Source organism: Accipiter gentilis, chromosome 15 (assembly GCF_929443795.1).
Source record: "Accipiter gentilis chromosome 15, bAccGen1.1, whole genome shotgun sequence".
Taxonomy (NCBI): Eukaryota; Metazoa; Chordata; class Aves; order Accipitriformes; family Accipitridae; genus Astur; species Astur gentilis.
This window is the reverse complement of record NC_064894.1, coordinates 4732321-4752175: the sequence shown is the minus strand read 5'-3', so window position 1 is coordinate 4752175 and position 19855 is coordinate 4732321. Positions and strand designations below refer to the sequence as shown.

Here is a 19855-nt window from a genome sequence, read left to right as displayed (position 1 = left end):
AGACAGCATCAGGACAAGTCCTTCCAGATGAGGGGATGACTTGGAGAATCTGCTTTTGTACAACTTACTACTACTGCTTGATCTTCTAACATTGTTATTTGATACCATAAAACCCAAATAATTAAAATTATAAATGCAGAAAATTCAAAATGTGATTTTAATACAAGTAATCCACCTTTCTATAATCTTCAGTTTCATGACATACAAAAGTTACTATGGCTACTTCTGACATGCCAAGCCACCAGATCAATAACTAAGTTTTGGAGTCAGTTGAGGAATTTCTCTTTGAATGAGGAAGAGTTGAAGTAAGTGTTGGCAAACCACATACAGGATGTTATCACTGAAACAGTTTATTCCCAAGTAGCATACGAAATGAGCATACTCAACTTTTATAGTTATTTAACTTAATAAATACATGGAAATATTGTACCTTTACTTCTTCACACAATTCTGCAAGACGAACTTCTACATCTATGTTTTCTGGAAAGATGAGAGGACATATTCATGAAAAATGTACTTTATAAGTTGCAGAGTAAAACCAGTTATCTCACAGAACAACTTTAAAACACAAAAAAGAACCCACCAAATAAAACTTGAAGCCATATTAAGTGCCACAGTCAACTTTAAATCAAGTAAATTATAAACTCCCATTAAAATAATTTCTTAGTAATTTCTGAGACTGAGGACGGGGCACTACTAATAAAAAAAAGTTTTGCAATTGAGTATCAAGGATACCAATTTTCCATTCAGAATTATAGTTGAAAATACTGTAATTTAGATGATACAGCTTGCAGATTATCCATTGACAGTTGCTCAGCTATTCAGCAGCAATGTCATTGTTCACAACCAAGGTAATACAATTCCTCTTCTACATCAGATTTTCCAGAGATATCTTATTCCAATACCATTTTTCTTAAGGTATATTATTTAACTGATTTGCAAGCTATATGCATATAAATTCAATTCCTTAATTGAGGAATTAGATTTTGACTAAAATAAAACTGTTGTTCAATTGATCTTTTAATAGCTCAATGTTAAGAGCAAATCAGTCTTTCATAGTATGGCAGCTTAAATGGATGTGAACCTTGAATGACTTATAATGAAAACAGATTTATTCCTTTATGTACGATGTTTTTCCTTGTTAATCATTCCTAGTCTACTTAAGGGAATCTGATCAATTAAGTAATAATTTAGTACTATGTTTTGATTTCCTTCTACATCTGAGGTACCAGTAATAAGGGAACAATTTATAAAGCCTAATATTGTCTGTAACAAGTATTCATATTTAAATCCGTTTTTGAAACACAGTATTAAGGAAAAAACCTACAATGTTCTTGAAAACATACACCAACCAAACATGCCTCGAAACCCACAAAAATACACTTAGGATACAGATAATGAACATAGGTTTACAATGGCAACAGTGTTTACTTAACTTGTCTTCAAACGATACCACCTAGATTTGGTAAACATATATTGGTTTTCAACTAATTGCATCCATTATACTTAGGTTTAAACTTAATGCCAAACAAATTAACTCGCACAACTCAAAGTTCTGAGAAAATATGCAAATTGCAGAAATGCATGAAGTTCTCAGAAACAAGTTTGGAAATGTTTTTGAAAGAAACTACATACACCTGTGTTAGCTAAACAGTACTTTATGATAATTATTCTGAAAATATATGAAAACATTTTAAGATAAGGTACTACTTTTGGTGTATTTGTGGCCACACAAACTTTGTCCTTAGTGAAAAATTAAATGGTTTACTTATGAAACACAATACTGATTATTTATCTTATTTGTCACACTGCAATTGAGAAGAGGCTTTGAAAAACACTGAAAACTCTGAAGTCTAAAATCATTAGGGAAAAACCCAAATTACAATGTTATACTTAAAAAAAAAAAAAAAAGACAGAATAGACAATACGAGATAAAAGGAAATTAAATACTAACATTCTACAGCAGTAATGTTAACCCAGCAAACATCTGATGTAATTTTGCAGGCTCTGCTAAAAAACAGTTTTGTTTTCTTTTTAAAACAAAACCAAAATGCAGTTATAGATGATTAAGCTGGTGACCTACTATGAGACTGAACTGCCTTTTCATTCTTTTCCCATCACAAACTTGCTTGTGCTTAAACAGCACTGTCGTCTTTTGTCCAGCATCAGGCCAACACTGACACTCTCCGAAGGGAGAGCTGGCCATTTAGATATGGACAAATGCACGTTAAGCTTTGAGAATGTCTTGTGTAGTGTGTAGAAGAATCAAGCCTTGAGATACCAGAAGCAACCTGAAGATTTCTCAGGAAGAAAAGGTATTAGTCTTTAACTATCTAAAAATATAGAGTGTGATGAATTAAATGAAACTATAATTTTTAGCTATTTTATTTAAATGGTGACAACTGACTGAACTCTTCAATCATTTTTCTTTAGTAAAGTAGAACACCACTAAACCAAAAAACAGTAATGATTTCTCATTTTATTATCTATATTCAGCCTAGAAATAAGTAGCTTAATTCTGCAGACTTCATCAGAGTTCAACATAGGTTCACTATGCCTGAATAGTGAAATAGTGATCCTGTTTACAAAAGAATGTAATATTTTGTATTATTAATAAGAATATAATATTTTATATTATTAATAAAAATCTGAGGGGTTATATCACCTGCTTTGGTAACATACCTAGGTAGGCGTCTCTCTGGGTTCGTGGATATTTTCTTCTGAGAAGGCGTTCATAAAGGACCTGCATGCTGGCCTTGGCTAGTTATAGGGATTGCACACACATGACTAGTTACTACACTCCTTTTTTTCATCTGTGATTTATTATTTGCCTTAAAGTTAGTAAAAAAGCTTATTGCTAGCCTAGCAATTAGTGCAGTTAGATCAGTACATGAAAGCATATAATTTTAGTGTAGTTTCCAGATTAGATATCACTCGTGATATACATTACGCTAGTATTTTTTATTTCCTGAAACCAATAACGCTTAAATGCTCAATTACAGTTATCGAGTCCAACAGTTGTCTGCACATGCTTCTGCAAAATCACTGTCTTGCCTTAAAATTATATGACAGAGCAATAGCAAAGCAAACAGAAGAAACAAAATTAAAGATATCATAATTTAATTTAAAACAAAAAAGTGACGATTCTGGGATTCAAACAGGACTTGAGATTCTCTTCTGCAATGGCCATTTAAACTTCACACATAAAATCTCCACTATAAAACAGTTCATTTATTTAAAAAATTAAAAATAAATGCAAGTAACAATTGTGTACTTTGTAAAGTCCAAAGAGCTTCAATCTCCTTACAGACATCACAGAAACACAGCTTTTTTTTTTTTACTGTTGACGGATTTTAGAAAAATTAGTGTTAATGGTAGGCATTAGTTATTTTTCAAGAGCAAAATGTGAGTAATAGTAGCATTAGTCCTTTTTATTATATCATTGTCCCAATCAATGTATATACAAAATAACTGAAATAAATAAAAAGATTTACAAATAAGAAAACAAAGTAATTCTAGCAGAGACTTAAAAAATAATAAAAAAACCCAACCCCACAGGAAACAAACCATCAGCAGAATACGTACAATGAATGCTAAATGTAAGTAGTAATTTTCTCTTCATATATTTATTTTGAGTGTTTCTGTTCAAGCTTGCATTCCTAAAGGTAAGCTAAATTACCCACAGAAATGACAAAAGTTGATAACTCAAGTTCCACTGAAGCTTATGAAAATGATTTTGGTGACTTCAATCATGTTTGAAAGATACAACCCAACTATGCAACTCAATGGCTGGCTTTTTTCTATTACATATATATTTTGTAGCAATGCCTTAGGGGAATTGAAAGTCCTATCTGAAACATTTAAGCATCGTGATTTAGTCTAAGCCTACCCTTACAACAACAATAGTGCCAACAGATTGCGTTTGGGAAAAAAGCACATTTTGTCCTTAAAAGGAAGACTAAGAGTTGAGTCATTCCTTTAGTAGGGTGTTCCCCTCCATATCAAGATTAAGATAACTGACACAGAAATATTCTTTGCACCATAACTGTAGCAGTATTTTTGCTTCTGTAAAGAAAAAGCCTCAGTTTCTGGTATTTTTCTATGCAGAGATTTGTAATGCACTCTCCCTCTCCAAAAAAAAATTTTTTTTTCAAAAAGTAGCTTTGTATTTTGTAATATACAAGTGAAACTTTGTTTGAATCACTAATTGACCACATCACATTTTTAAAATAGCTTTCATATCTCAATTTCCAACCTTATTGTTTCATAATGCTTAGTTTTAACATTGGTAAAATTAAACAATACAAAAATCAGTAAATGCTGTCTACAAGCAATGTAAATTCCAAAAGATCTATTTTTTGCATTTAAATAGAATTTTACATGATTAAAAGTTATATGCTGGATGAGGAAAAAGTCTAATTCATCCTTTATAATGCCAATGTATTTTCCTTTTTTACTTCTACCGCTTTCCTAGTTCACAAGTTGAGGCTAGGCTCTCTAATATACCTGCATTCTACAGAAATGTAACATATGTTTCCATACATTACATTTTATGTAATATTTTCACAGTTAATGTAGCTAGTAGAAGTCTTCACTGCCATAGAAGTTAAATTTCTTTCTATAAGACTGTCCTGTAAGAGTTTAATTTTAACTTTAGTAAAGACACAGCTTCTCTGAAAGCCTATTTTAGCTGCTCAGTTTTATAGAAACAGTTCTTGCCTATTCAGATAATTTCCTAATTCTTAGGTAACTAAGTCTGTTTAAAAAGCTACACTGTGAACTGAGCCAGCAGCAATTTCTTCTTGTAGGTCTTTTTTCACGTAAGTTTCCATTGTAATATTCATCTTAAATCAAAGCTTACAGAGTTCCAATTTCTATACAAATATACAATGTTTCCTTATAACAAACAAGTGCAGCATGTTACTTGGATTAAGAGTTTCTCTAATTTTCTCACCACTAAATACAGTGATTTGAAATAAAAGGGCAAATCAAGACCAACAAGAAAAAAATGTATTTCCATAAATTCAGTCTCTTATCTCCTAATTTTATTAGTAATGTGACAGTACTTGTTTCTTTTTTTTGTGAGTTATTAAATTCCAGCTCAGTTTGAGCAAAAAGATTTTAGATATACAAGATGTATGAAATCAGTGCTAGTTTAGTCTAGAAGAGGGGTAATCTTAATAAACATCGACAGGAAAGTGATACATTTTATTAAATTCAACATACCCAGTTCGATTCGGTGAGAAGAGGGGAGCTCCTTTGTTATCATAATGAAATAGCTATGTAACCCTTTGAAAGCAAGCAGCAAACTGGCACAGAGAGTGTAGTGGAAATTATAGGCATGGCTGAGGAAAGACTCTGAAACAACAAAACTGCAACCCTAAAAAAACAGGAAAAAAGATGAGGCACAGATTAATTTTGTACAGTAAATGAAGTGTTAACACTAAGTAACTAAAAAGACAGATAAGCAAATTGCCTCTTTTCACAAACCTCATCTGTATTTTTGCAATTTTCAATGGATTGCAATATATTAAAAAAGAAACTTAAACACTTAATATTGTAAGCTTTCCATCTGCATGTTCCTCAAGCATGTAACATAGCCTTTTGGAACAATTTTTCTCATTTCCTGTATCACGTTGCACACCAAAGTAACTCTAACAGAGTTCATTCTTTATCTTTTTCTGCAGAAAAGATAAAATTCGCACTGCCCAACAAAATACAAATAAAATTTTAAACTGATATATTCTTACATCTGCTGATAACTGTTTTGTGTAGTTATTGCCAAAGACCACACTTTCAAGAGAAGGAATCACAGAGTCCCTGTTTTGTGCTGGTGCATTCCTGTTCAACCATGTATTCTTCACTGGGCGAGGAAAACTGCAAAAAAGCACAAATGAATTGATAATTTGAACATACCATATGTCACAAAACTATCATAGTTAAAACAAATTCTTGATTTTTCTTGAAAAGCAGTAGAGACAAGGACCCTCACTAAGATCCTGGAAGTTCCTAGCATGGTGGGCTGCTTTTTTAAAACCCCTCAGGATGGCCCAGATACCTCAGTTAAGTTTCTGGTGCTGTGCTAGGGGAGCAGTGTTTCTAAAGCAGTTCTCTTCAAAGCATGTCTCCAGCTAGTTGGAGAAATTTAAGAAATTATTACCCTCAGCCGTTCTGTTGCCATCTCTCAACTAATTTAAACAATATTCCTGAAAGTTTAAGCCATAGAGATAAATTTTGAACTGTAACAGGTAGAAGCATTCATTTTCTGCCAACTTTGCTGCTGAAGCAGTAGCAAGCACCTGGAAAGCTGTCACACAAACTGCCATTACTCTTTTCCTAAGGGATGCCTGACTTCTGGCTGCTGAGGAGGAGAGCCCATCCTGAACCCCTGCGAGAACAGAGCAAACTGCAATAGTAGCCTTGTGAGAAGAAAGAACCAGGAAAAATGAACGAAAGACGAATGAACGTGGAAAGTGCAGGCTTTTAGGTAATGGGCAGAAATAAGCAATGACAGGTTAATAAAAAGAGTAGATTGTACAGGACTCCAGCGCTGTAACCAAGTGGAATTATCTTCTCTCTTTCAAGGAAGGCATTAATACTGGCTGTTCCCAAGAGAAGGTGAACCTGGATGCTACTCTGAAAACACTCAAAAAGTAACTCCCTCGGAAAGGAAGGGGTGCCCAATAATGTGAGTGTGACGCAAACAAAGGAGCAAACTGTCACCCAGGAATGCCCGAAGGACAAAGTAGAGTGAAGTCTGCAACGTTCAGGTTTTTCAGAAAGAGGTGCTCCAGAAGAGCAAGCCAGATATGGACAAGGCAACTATAAAGTATTTGCTAAATATTACAATATGGGGTAGCTCAGCTGAAATGAAACACTGTAAACTTGGACGTTTCTTCCTCTCCCCACACCTCAAACTGATTGAAATGACAATTTGGATCCTTAAAATAATTTTGTGGACACCAGTAACATTCTGCTCTAAAGATAATAGAAGCAGCATGGAAATTGCTATTTTGTTTCAGTATCTCCTCACACAAGCTATGTCAAGTTGAGGTTTAAAATCAAATAGCCTTATTGTTTCATCACTTGAAAATCCAGAAACAGGAAAAAAATGTGTGAAAACCCTCAGATTTTCTGCGACCTTTTAAAAAGTCAGCAGGGACAATAACATTTCTGACGGATAGTTAGTAACAAAACCTGGTTTTCCTTTTTTTGACAACGAAGGGAAGTTCAATTCTACAGCTGTGGGATCAATACAGGTGAAACGCCCGAATTTCACTTGTGGTACAGTGTGACAACTTACGCTTTACATACATGCTGCTACTTTAACTGCATTATTTTATCAGATGAAGTCTTCAACAATACTAGCTTAAGATAATTCCCACCTCCTCAGTACTTGTTCCTCTCCCAAATAATGCTGCACCATCCCTTCAGATGTGCCGGTTCAGTTACTATATAACCATGCCTAAAACACATCACCAAAACAATCCAACTTGGAGGGGGAAAAAGACAAAAAAGAAAAAAAGCCAGTTGAATCCTCCAAACCAGCACGGTCCTACTGCACAGAAGAGCCGTCTAACATACACAGAGACATAGCTTTCCATGATATGAAGACAGGGACAAGCAGTGGGCTAAAAGTTTGGACTGAATTTGAATATGAAGAAACCTGGGGGAAGTAGCATGGAGTATTTGAAGAGCATGAAAGAAGGCAAAGATGGATATGCTAAAGAAAAAGCTATGCAAAGAACACGTCATATGTGTGACTGACTGTATGGCCCTTTTTCACGCTTACTTCTGAGATAGAGAAGGGAGGTAAACAGAGATTGCAAAGGGTGACACAAGTGAATGAAATAAAAAGGCTTCAGTAAAAATTAAGCAAAAGCTATTTTAAAAAGAAAATTAAATTCTCTGGTTCCATTTACTTAAGAAATTGCTAAGTGCATCATTTGCAGACATCATTGCCATTACAGTAGTAACAGAAAACTGTGAAGATAGCAACAGAAGATGCCCTAGTTGTTGTATTAATGGCACCTATTTCAGTCACTAACTAGAGTGAGCAGCAGATCTTCCTGATTAAGAAAATGTTTAAGTATTTATACATGTAAATATAAATGTATAAATACAGATATTTATACTCTCCTCATCTTCTCTGGTTTTGGGTATTATTCTTCTATGCTACATGCTCTTATTTGTAACAAAAACAAACTCAAAATTTGTCCCAGGTAACTTTGAAACAAGAAGTTTCTCATCCCTCTGGGTCCTGAATTCCAATACCATCGTAAAGAAAACTATATTGCCCATAGATTTAACTCCTTCCCAAGTATTCTATTTTTATAACATTTCCATTTGGACACTCAATAATTTATTTGTATTTCATTAACAAGAGATTACCTTATCAATGGCTGATGCAGAGCAACCAAAGAAGCATGGACTATAACTGATATGACAGAAAGGTGGAAGTAATCAAACATAACATTGACATAATGATGAAGGCCCCGGTGTAAGTTAAAGTGCAACTTTAAAGTTCGGCTACTAATTGGCTGTAGTGTGCTCAGGTCATCGGGTCTAAAAAGAAATTAAAACAAAACAACATACAATTAGAACAATCATATTTAAAGTGCAAGGTAGCAATTTAGCATAGGTCTGTCTATACTTTGGAATGCAATGACATCTCCCCCAGGAAGAAGAAAAAAAAAAAAAAATCAAAATGAGACAAACCAGTTATGAAATCTTAACAGACTTCAGCATTGGATTTCTTTTTTACTCTCACATATGTCTAATATGATCACACTATGCCTATATATAATACAGATTTAATCAGTTTAAAGAGGTAACATATATCATTGCTTTAATAAAATCTTCTATATTTAAACTTACGAATAGTCTGTATCCGTGAAATGTAGATCTAATGTTAGCAGAAAATTCATTTCATTAAGAGACTCCTCAATCTAAAAAGAAATTGTAGAAGCATGAAATCTTTTCAGGTCCCTTGTTTATACTAATCCAAACTGTACACAACAAAGACTTAATTATCTGAATATAGTAAAGTTGAATGGCAGATTACCTTCCTCTCATCTAACAGCATTTTTATTTTGAAAATCATCACGTCATTCACAGAAACCTCCTCATTTTTGTAAAGAATCTGAAATGTTTTACTGCAAACTATATTGTCATGGATTGAAGCAGGAAAGGCAAGATCTGCACCTGAAAAGAGAAACAAGTATTAATATAATTGGCCTAGAATTTGGAAACCCCAGAGCAGCTAATAAGTGGAACTATCATTCCTATGAGTTTCATGACCACTATTAAAACTGTAACACCAACAATGTCAGCAGTTCCTGTTTCAGTCAGCAACTGTTTGAAGAAGTGCATTTTGTTTCAAAGAAATACTGTATCAATATTTTTAGTGTAATTTGCTTATAATGTAAGTTCTGGACTGCAGAATTTTTGCTTTGTTCCAAATTGCAGTAAGACATTCTAGGCATCAAAAATTCTAATAAAAATCCTGAAATCTGTCTTGTTTCATCCAGCATTCATGTTGATTTGCAAGGTTTAACCACACTGAGAGCTCTTAATTACCTACAGATGAGGCAAAGAGGTTAAATGACATATACCATTCCACTGAATTAATCAAGAACAAAGGTGGTTCCTTCTTTCCTTCCAGATCTTTGCATACTACTCTGGCCAGACCAGTTCCAAGCGTATGACCTAAACCTTACATTTCTCATTCGATATGACACTTCTGCTTTCAGTCCAGACCCTGCTCATCAAAAAGAGTTCAGAAAAGGGGGATAAATGGTTGGGGAATCTTTTGCCAAAAGGGTTAAAAGGCTTGTAGAAGAAATGAGAAAGGGCATGGTTTAAAACAGTTTTTGAGGAAGTATTTCGCATAATAGCAAGGGTTTACCACACAGGAAATACCATGACAGGCACTATCCTGTGAAACAACAGGAAGATGTTGGAATTTGGAAGAACAGAAGTAACAGAAATACCAACACTTTCTTATCACTCCTCTAACAAGCAGGCTCAATAACATTAACCTCTTCCAGAATACAAAGTCTTAGAAATTGTGTAAATGGGGGTGCAAAAGATTTTTTTAAATTCTTTTGATTCTTAAAAGATTACTTCAAAGGAATCCATAAAATAAGAGGGGAAAAAAAAAAAAAATCTGCAAAGTTTGCCCTTTACAGATTTGGGGTCTGCAGGCCTCTGATAGAAAAATCACTGCACCTAACAAACATTCTCACTCTATAGTCTTCAGAACACCTTGGTTCACCTTCCCTTCAGAAACTAGAAACAAGTAAAAATACTGGGTTTTGCTGAAGTGCTTTCATACGTATCATCAATTTAGGTGTCCTCCTGGACAAAATGCTTACAAAGGTAGAATCATTAAAGTGTAATTCCCCTATGTACAATGCCACTTTCAGCTCATATCCACCCGTGTCATCTGTTACAGGTGAAGGGCAGAGCGGGTATGGTTTCACATGACACGTAATCTGAAACAACTGCACAGCATCAGCAGAAGGGATCTCCCACTCCAGTCTGACACAAAAGAAGTAACGGAGACACGTGGCCGAGGTCCCACTTCCTAAGCAGTGTCCAACTCCGAGTTACAGCCCTCGGTTCTGCTGACTTCAGTGTAACATGAAACGGCACCCTCAGAAGCGAGAGAGGAGTCGGAGAGGAAAAGCTGACGCCAGGAACAGGCTGAGCCACATCTACGTGGGAAGCGAGGTCTCACAAATGTGAGGTCAACAAGGCAGAACTACTATTTTTTAAGTCGACTACGCACTGACTAGCCAAGACTATTTCTAGGTTTCTATCCACACAAAAAGCCATCTCAACAACAGAGGGGAAAAAATAGTGTGGAATTAGTTTATTCTTGCATCGTAAAAACAGACACCTCGTTCCTAGCCTGCTTTTTGGGGGCTTTGTTTTGTTTCAGTTTTTTTTTCCAAAAACCGGACATGAGTTTCTCATAAGAGGAGGAATTCAGAACAGCCTTAAATCTGAAACAACCTCATACAGGCTAGAATTACATACGTTTTTCTTTTAACTTTCTAGAGCATGACTACATCTCCCTTCAAATTACAAGAATGTAGGCCAGGAGACCTTCACAAGGCTGGAGCTAAAGCAAGTGGCTTGCTGTATCACTTCTGTAATGACACTTGTTCTGGGTCCTGAGCACTTCTAGTGAACTACTAAAGGACATAGGAAATAGAAATGGAAGAAAACTGGATTTCAATTACCACGGGACCTCAAATTGCAGTCTTAAATGTTTACATCCCTTATGCCTAGTAACAGAAGACAAAAAAGCTAACACATATGTCACAATTTACTAACAAGATTGCAGCTTTCTGAAAAAATAATTGAAGACCATTCTAAAATATACCATGAAATGGAAAAACTTTTTTTTCAGCAATATTAAACATATCATTAAGTGACACTATCAGAAAAGTATGTTTTACTAAAGGATCACTTTAGCAGAGCTAAATTCCCTAAACCACACTAAACTTTGCCTTTGAAGTTGAGTAATTTATTTATTTCACACAAATCCAAGAAATATTCAGGAAGCTTGACTAAAATTCAGTATCTACATTGTTGTTCTACTCAGAGTTACTTTTAAAATAGCCTCAAAAATTCAGGTTTCAGTAATCTCGTATCACATTTTCTCAGACTGTAGTAGGTTTTTCTTCCCTGCAATTCCAAGAATTCCACCTGACAGTTGAAAACTTAATTCATTTTTTGCTTTTCACATTTTTACAGCATGCTGAGGTATGGGCTTCACAGAATTAGGAGAGCACCAACAGGTTTCTCCAGGTTCAGTTTGCCTGGACAAAGAAACCAAAAGTGAGCGCTAGGTTAAAAACAGAAAAAAAGATGAGGGAGTGGGTAATTCTATTCAGGAGGTTAAATCAATTTTCAACATTACCATCAGAAAGCAAGAGAGCAAGTTTGAAAACAGCAAGACTGGATCCTTTCAAAGTTGTCTTTTGGGGAAAAAAATGGGCTTAGCAATCTGTGTAAGAGCCTGTATCTTAAGTCCTCCACTACTTTGAGGTATCTACTTCAATGAGATCTGCCCATGGTCATCTTAGCCTGAAACATGGAGAAGGCTGAGCAGATCAGTGGAAAAAACAGAAGACACTAATATAAAGGAATCACCATGTTTTGCTACCAGCAAAGGGAACTAACAGAGGAAAAACAGTAACACAAATTCTGAGATCAACTTTTAAGTCTCATTGCTAAGAACAAGGTAGTTTTTCAGCAGGTCATCATGAAACAACTTATATTTTTATTGTGTTAGTAACAAAATTAGAAACACTTTTATATTAGTTATAACAATATAAGACAAAAAGCACACTCCTGTAATCAGCAAGGCAAGATAATGACCTCATTCACTAAAAGATTTTGCACTTACCAGTTGCATGTAACAAGCTAGCTTCTAATTTGTGTGGAATTCTTGGAGGGATTTTCATGGATGCGCGAATCTGGTAAAAGCTAAAGCAAAAGACAGTGGTTTGCAACACATGCGTACATCTCATTTACCATATACAGATATGTACAATGAAAAAGGCAGGAATGGAGAGTGGGAAGGAGGAGCAGCACAAGGAAGTCTACAAAGATTAAAATGGTCTTATTTTGACTCTTCATCCTGTTGGGTTTTTTTCTTAATCATTAACTAGAGCGGCAGCCAAATGTGAATAAAAGAAGGAAGCTTCAACACAGAGCTAGCCTTTCCATGCCGCACAGTGTTGGGGCAAATATTTATGGAGATACATGGTAAACTACACTGGAGAACTGATACGCATGAAAAATCAGGATTGGCGCTACACTACAACCATCTCGGAAGGATCTACCATGTAGCACGTCTACAGGGCTGCTGTCGCCAGTTCTGTGGCTGAAGGAGCTATTTGTGAAACTGCAACATGCCTGCCCACCCCACCTCTTAATCCCCCGCCGTGTATCCCCAGAAAACACACTGCTTACCAGACACTCTCTACATTGCTTGTGGCCACCAGATATTAAAAAGTGCAAATTAAGGATTACGCTAGACAAAATATGAGGGTACTTGCAGTGTTAAGACACAGTACTATTGCCTTTAGGCTATCAAAGGCAGGAACTGCAGGTTTAAAGCCTAAAATTAAAAAGGCAACACAAAAGTCTTCTGGGTCTCTGCCCCCATCTTTAAACAGTTTTTAATCTTATTCAGCTCCATACTGTTTCCAACTTTGATTTTCATCTATGAAAAATCCCTCATTGTCACCCATACTGATTTTATGGAAGTCTTTACATAACACAAGCACCTATAAATACACTTAGGTGACACATTCTATTCGTCTGATCCCATTTCAGATCATTTATTTTTGTTTGAAGGGGTTAGCTTCAGCTCCTCAGTGAGCTGCCGTGACCTACCATACCCACTACACAACTCCACTAACACCAACGAAAGAGCAGGAGCAAGAACATTCACAAGTAGAGAGTAGGAAGACAAAACCCACCTTTTTAGGCAGAAGCATGGTCCTAAATGCCCTTATGAGTATGCAATTTACCCTTTGTATTCCACTCATGGTGTACACCCACACACGGTCTTATGGTTCATTTTTATCACCCCCACTATCCAAATCCAAACTACTCTATTGTGTTATTCTGATTTTGGCTTCTAACACTTCACCTAAAGCTGACCATCCAGGACTTCGCTAGCAACTGATACAACCGTGTACTAGCCTAATAATCAACAAATAAAAAATTTTTTAATTTGATTCTTCCACAAAATTAAAAAGTCAACTTTAGCCTGGTCAAAACTATATATCAAAGGATGCTTTATAATAGAAGATACTTAACGAACCAGTGATATTGCTAGACATAAGAGATGACAGCAAAATGACTGCTACCTTTTACAAATTGAATAAAACTTAACCTATTGCAAACTAATAATTATATATTTTGTTTTTAGAAACCCACAGGTCAAACAGGATTCCATATACACTTAACTGATTCATAAACAGTAAATGAATTCATTTTGTATTGGATTAAAAAAAACACATCAAAACATTAAGCTTTCATTGTCATCTTCTCCAAGAGAGTAAGGAATTGAGGAGATTAACACAGCCCTCTCAACAGTAATCCAGGAGGATGCAATCTAGTACACTGATTACTCCTTTTCTCTGGGTCAGATGTGATTTCTATCATTCAATTAGTTCCTCATTTCACCTATACTGAGGACACACGATCCACTATAATGTATAACAGCTTCAGCAAGGAGATACTTTCCACCAGCCCCACTGTCATTTCTGGATCCACAGTAAACATTTATCAAGAGCCTGACACCCTACCGCTACAAGCTGCATCTTCCCATGATCCAAATGACCAGCCTGCCATGGCAGAGCATACTGCTTGTTACTTAAGGTATTAAGAAAAGAATGCAAAATAGTTGGTACAGTTATACTAAGTATTATGTCTCAGTAGTTCAGAGATATCATGCCAGATATTTTACTTTATTTCACCCTAACTTACCAAACTGGGTTGCTTTATAAGACTTTAAAATATCCAAAATCTGCATAATTCTCAGTTCATGTTTAGAACCATGTGACAGCTCTACAGAGCATAAATTTAACTAAGGCTTAACAACTTTACCGAATGTGGATAGATTAATGAATTAGGACTGTAACAAGGTAAAATGAAAGGCAAAGGCAAAAAAAAACCCCTGAGCACTGAACAGAAAAAAACATGCAACATGATATTCCTATTACTTAATGCAATAAGAGTCGTTTGCCCTAAAGATGCTATTAAGTGACTGTTTACAATCTGGGCCTCAAAGAAAGCAATCAATAGAATTATTCGTGCTTAGAATGTAATTTGTGAAACCAAAAGGCTGTTAGGACATCCTTCCTTTCCCTATTATTACTTGCTAGCAATTAATCAAAAGCAGACTATTCTACCCTTTATCCAGTAAACCCTTTACCTGCCCGATACATTTTAACTCGGGTAATGGGGAGATGAAGGTATACTGTTCGCTAGTTTGAGACAGGTGGCTTGATTTTCAGCAGATTTGTACTTTAAGCAGTTTATAACATAAAATGTTCACCTGTTAATCTGAATAATAAAATCCTGTAGAAGTTCAGCTCAGGGCAAATATGTAAACTTTAATTCAAAATCTTGTGTCTAGATCTTTGAAACAATTATTTAACTGCATCAAGATATTTAAATAAGAAAAACAACCTCCTACACAGTATTTACCCAAATTATTCACTGTCACTCATCTTAAAGCACTGTATATATTAAGGATCTATCTGCAAACGAAGAGCTATGATACCGAGAGTACTTTATTCACAAAGGAATTACATTTGTAATACATAAAATAAGGAATTGCTTTCTGAAGTTAAGGTACCCATTCCTCATTTGACAGCAAATTTCAAAAGAAATGGTAAAAAAAAAAAAAAAAGCATCAAGCCTCGTCACACTCTTCCCCCCCAAGTCCTGCCTTCCTCCTCTTCCTTCCATCTCTGGTTCAACTCATTGATCAATTTATGTCGCAATGTGTCCTTTCCTATTTAAAACAAACAAACAAAACCAAACCAAACCAGAACCAAGTCACTTTCAACTACTTCCCAGCTGTACCATAAACACTGTTTAGTTCTCATATATACAATAACTGGCCCATAAACCTGATCTATTCTATTGCATCTGCTTGGGCTTGTCACTCACCTATCACATTCAATTATCCCTAATATCCTTAAAATACTCCGTAAATAACATCTGAATACAATGAACTCTCCATTATCTTATGTAATGAGAGAATGCAGGTATCTTGGGTAGCGGAAAATCCCAGACAATAACAACATTACAGAACATGCCACCAATGGTACAGCAAATGTGCCCAAACAGACGAAGTAGCTTGGGTCTATCAAGGCTTTCAAATCCCAGTCCAGCACGTTCCAAGGGGTGGCATGTGCAGACCTAATCAGGCATTTTATAAGCCTAGGCTACAATGGCAGCTAATGAAGTAAAGTCTTAACGTGAGTCACTGCAGTACGGGCAGTGCAGAGAACAGCTTTCCGACAACCAGCAGACTGACATCTGGATGAAGGTCTGACACCACACAACGAAAAGATTTTGAGTGAGTCTTTAGCACTATTTTGTCAAGACAACAAGCAGGTTGCAACTGCTTGATGTTCATGTTGCTGATGCAAGAGTGATGTGAAGTACAGTCTCCAAAGGGAGACTGAGCAAAGTGAGACTTGAAACAGCCTTAAGGATACTTAAGCATTGGAACAGGTTGTCCAGATAAGCTGTGGAATCTCCACCCATGGAAGATTTCAAGACCTGAGGGGACAGAGGTCCAAGCAACATGGTTTGGATTGAGTGCTGACCCTGCTTTCAGGATGAGGGTGGATGATATGACATGTTAATATCCCTTCCACGCTGAATCAGTCTGTGATCCCAGAGGTTAAAGGAAACCTATAATAGAGGGTTCAGCAATTTACAACATGATGACCAAAAGCCAACACAGCAAGAAGTGCATATGGTTGGGAGCTGGTACACCAAACAAGTTGGAGACACATCTGTGAACAGAGCATATTCCAGCTCCTGGCTTTTCCAAGTGTAAGCTCAGGAAGACATTCCTGTGTGTACACAGGCAAGTTACTTCGCAACAGCCGATTTGCTTGCTTCTCTGAAAGGCAGTATCTTCCAGTTCCTATCAAATTTCCAATGTCATAGACTTGAGGGGAAAAAAAAGACAGACAATCTACAACACTACCTCTGAAAATTTGCCAACCTCTTCTGCGCTAAATGCTTCCAGCATTTACCCTTACTTATCTTGGCCACAGACACAAGGTGAGGATGAACACCAGATCTCCTGCTCTGGTCGCACTGCTTAAAAGCTTTGTCCTGCAAGAGTTCCATATCCATCCCCCAAGCAGTACCTTTGCATTTGCTTCACAATGTGTGAGATAGCCTAAATAGTTGAGATGTTTACCGAGACAGCATACACAAGCAAAGCTGAAGTCACCAGTGGAAAGCTTATAAATATCCAGGAGATTTCTGCCAACCCTAGTCTATGCAGTCTTTCTTCAGTAAATAAATGCGTGTACTTGCTGATGTCCACTTATCTCATTTGGTCCCCAATATAATCACATGCAAATCCATAACCACGCTATTAAAAGGTTCAAGGATATCTGGAGCTTAGCGTCCTTACTACAGACCTTGTAAGAAAAGGTCTTCTGAAAAAGGCAGTTAGAATTACTGCTCTCCTGTAGGCAGAGGAGACCTCTATTGTCCGTCCTGTATGAAGGATTAAATCTTTTCCATCGAGCTGCCTTAAAATCTTGAAGATTCAAAATCTGACATGTGCCAGAAAATGCTTTCCCACACAGGAAAACTGACAGGTTTCTTTTTAAACTGGGATCATCATTTAGATGGTCATAAGTAAGTTTTTTCATCATGTTTGTTGAAAAACATAATTTATAATCTGAGTAAGAAGTAGGTTTATCAATAACCGGAATGTATCTTGCTACCAACAAGAAAGGAAATGTAGGAAGTAGTGGTTATTTGAATTTTTAATGCTCTCACACGGAACCACAGATAGTAATGTGTGTAAATGCAGTCATAAAGGATAACTATTATTAAAAAAAAATAAATCTCATGCATTAAAAAAGCATATGTGCTTTTACAGATAGCTGCGTGAGCATTTACTTGAAAAACCACTTACTTTGCCAGCTAAAGTACATTCCAAGGGAAATGTATGCCCTGAAAAAGCTTCATAATATAATTCATTGTTGAGGTGAAACTTTTTGCAGTTCCTCTCACCAGGCAGAGGAAAGGTAGAAGCGCACACAGCAGAGTTTGACCTTTCCTCTTCCCTGAATCCCACTGCACTCCCTGCACACTTAAAATATGCCCTAGTCCCATTAACAAGAGCAAGCGTTGAACATGGTGGACTGCAAAATTCACAGGCATGCTGGGTCACCTGCAGGGCAGCTTCTAAATTTATCAGGTCACCAAATGAATGAACACCTGTGACCCTGCATAGGCAAAACCCCAGGAGAGCTCTTGGGATTTACCAAATGCAAGGCCCCATTGAAAACACACCTTCTGCTGCAGACCACCAGTAAGACTTCTCTCTTCCTTTTTCCAAGGTGAGCAGTGGCTCATGCACGTATGCTTCATTTGGCACACGGGGAAACAGAGCTGGGGATGCAGCACTACTTTGTAAATATGGAATGCGGCACTGAAATGAGGAACTGCGAGAAAAACAGACAGAGGAGCAAGTCTCTTGAGGAAGAGGCAGCTCTGGAGGCAGCAATGCCATTGTAATGGCTGCGTCAGACTGATCCTGGCAGAGCTGTGTCTTCTACAGATCTTTGACAGATCACACCTCTTCCCACAGAAGCAAACATGTACTAACAGAAACTCCTGCTGCGGTGAGAGGTTGAGTCAGCAAAATACTGAAAGTATCCAATGAGAGAGAACATTCTTTTATTTCTGTACAACACCCCTGTCTCCTACAAGCTAAGCCCCTTGCTACTGCAGAGACCCTACATTACTAATTCTTTCCTGGATTTATAAAAAATCCATCTTAAGAGCAGTAAAGATATTCAGCATTTCACACAAACAGTCACAAGCCTGTACCAACAAATGCCAGCATCCATGCACTTTTCAAGGCAATCTGAGTATCATTCTGATGTTTCAAGCATTTCAAATGATCATGGAACACAACTACTCTATTTTAAACATTACCACAAATTTGTCAGAATTTTTTTGTAACCTCATAAGTATTCTGCAAAAAGGCAATCCAGGCAAAGGCACACAAATAAGGAGCAAAGAGGAAAATCAGAAAGGGAGTAAAATAAGGTGTAAGGGAACAGAAATAAGAGAATATAAGAAGACACAGAATAAAGCACAGACAAGGAAATGCTGATTCTCGAAGTGACAAATGTAAAAAGAGAAGAGAATTGGTTAGACTTGTTCCTTAATTTTCCCCACCAGGAGAAATGCAGAGCCATCTATAAAAATTCAATCCTACCAAACCCAGCTGGAGGCCACAGACTACCAAACGGCCACCAAACTAGTTACAGGGCTTATCTAGACAAGGAATTATTTAGCACAGGTATAGAACACACAAAAAGATTCTTATCTTGCAGTCACTTTGTAATAAGTACTAATATGGACCAACTTGAGATTACACTCGGCTATAATTGTGGGGTTTATCTCATTTAACAAATTCTAATTCAGATACTTGAGCAGCAGGAAAATTATCATGCCCAAAAGACTTTGTTTAAGATCTTCTATCACTCCCTTCTATGAAAAATGCAGGTATTTCCCAGCTGGCTAACATATTTTTATTAAGATAAATAAAACAACAGGCAAACTTAGAGGAAATAGAAAAAGGTTCCCATTTATTTGAAAGCAAGTTTTCTTGTAAGTGAATTACTTTTGAAAAGTACCTCACATGTCTATGGCACACATTACTTCTGACAATTAAAGATATATATAACCAAAAGAGTTATTAGACCAAAAGTTTGATGGGAATTATTTGGGAGACTAATACCTCAAATAAATCACTGCAGCTTGTTATGAAACAGGATTAAGTACATAAGGCAGGAGAGAGGGGAAAGTAAATGCAGCTGGGGATTTTGCCTTATTATTACAAAAGCCTTTTCTCCATGTTCTTACCACAGGCATACTCAGGCAGAACTCCTGCAGTGGTTATGAACATTTATTTCAAAACTTGAAAGGGGAATACTCTCAAATAAGTACTGGTTTTTTTAAAGAGCCATATAAACATACAATACTAGATGAGCTCTTACTTAATCAAGTATATCTTAACTTATATTAGTCTATGTTTATAGTT

At 36.4% G+C, this 19855-nt stretch overlaps 1 protein-coding gene across 10 annotated transcripts in view; it reads right to left on the bottom strand.

Moving 5' to 3' along the window:
* The window catches only part of FAM135A (family with sequence similarity 135 member A), a 95326-nt gene that overhangs the window by 44663 nt on the left and 30808 nt on the right, over positions 1-19855 (bottom strand). For 9 of the 10 annotated variants that reach the window (XM_049818177.1, XM_049818179.1, XM_049818180.1 and 6 more), the window contains 8 exons: positions 12422-12501; positions 9065-9204; positions 8878-8948; positions 8392-8565; positions 5751-5877; positions 5227-5380; positions 2683-2760; positions 431-480 (listed from right to left, as the gene is read on the bottom strand). In XM_049818177.1, coding sequence (XP_049674134.1) covers positions 431-480; positions 2683-2760; positions 5227-5380; positions 5751-5877; positions 8392-8565; positions 8878-8948; positions 9065-9204; positions 12422-12501 — 874 coding nt within the window. The remainder of the gene's footprint in view (positions 1-430; positions 481-2682; positions 2761-5226; positions 5381-5750; positions 5878-8391; positions 8566-8877; positions 8949-9064; positions 9205-12421; positions 12502-19855) is intronic. The other variant, XM_049818184.1, reaches the window with a different exon arrangement.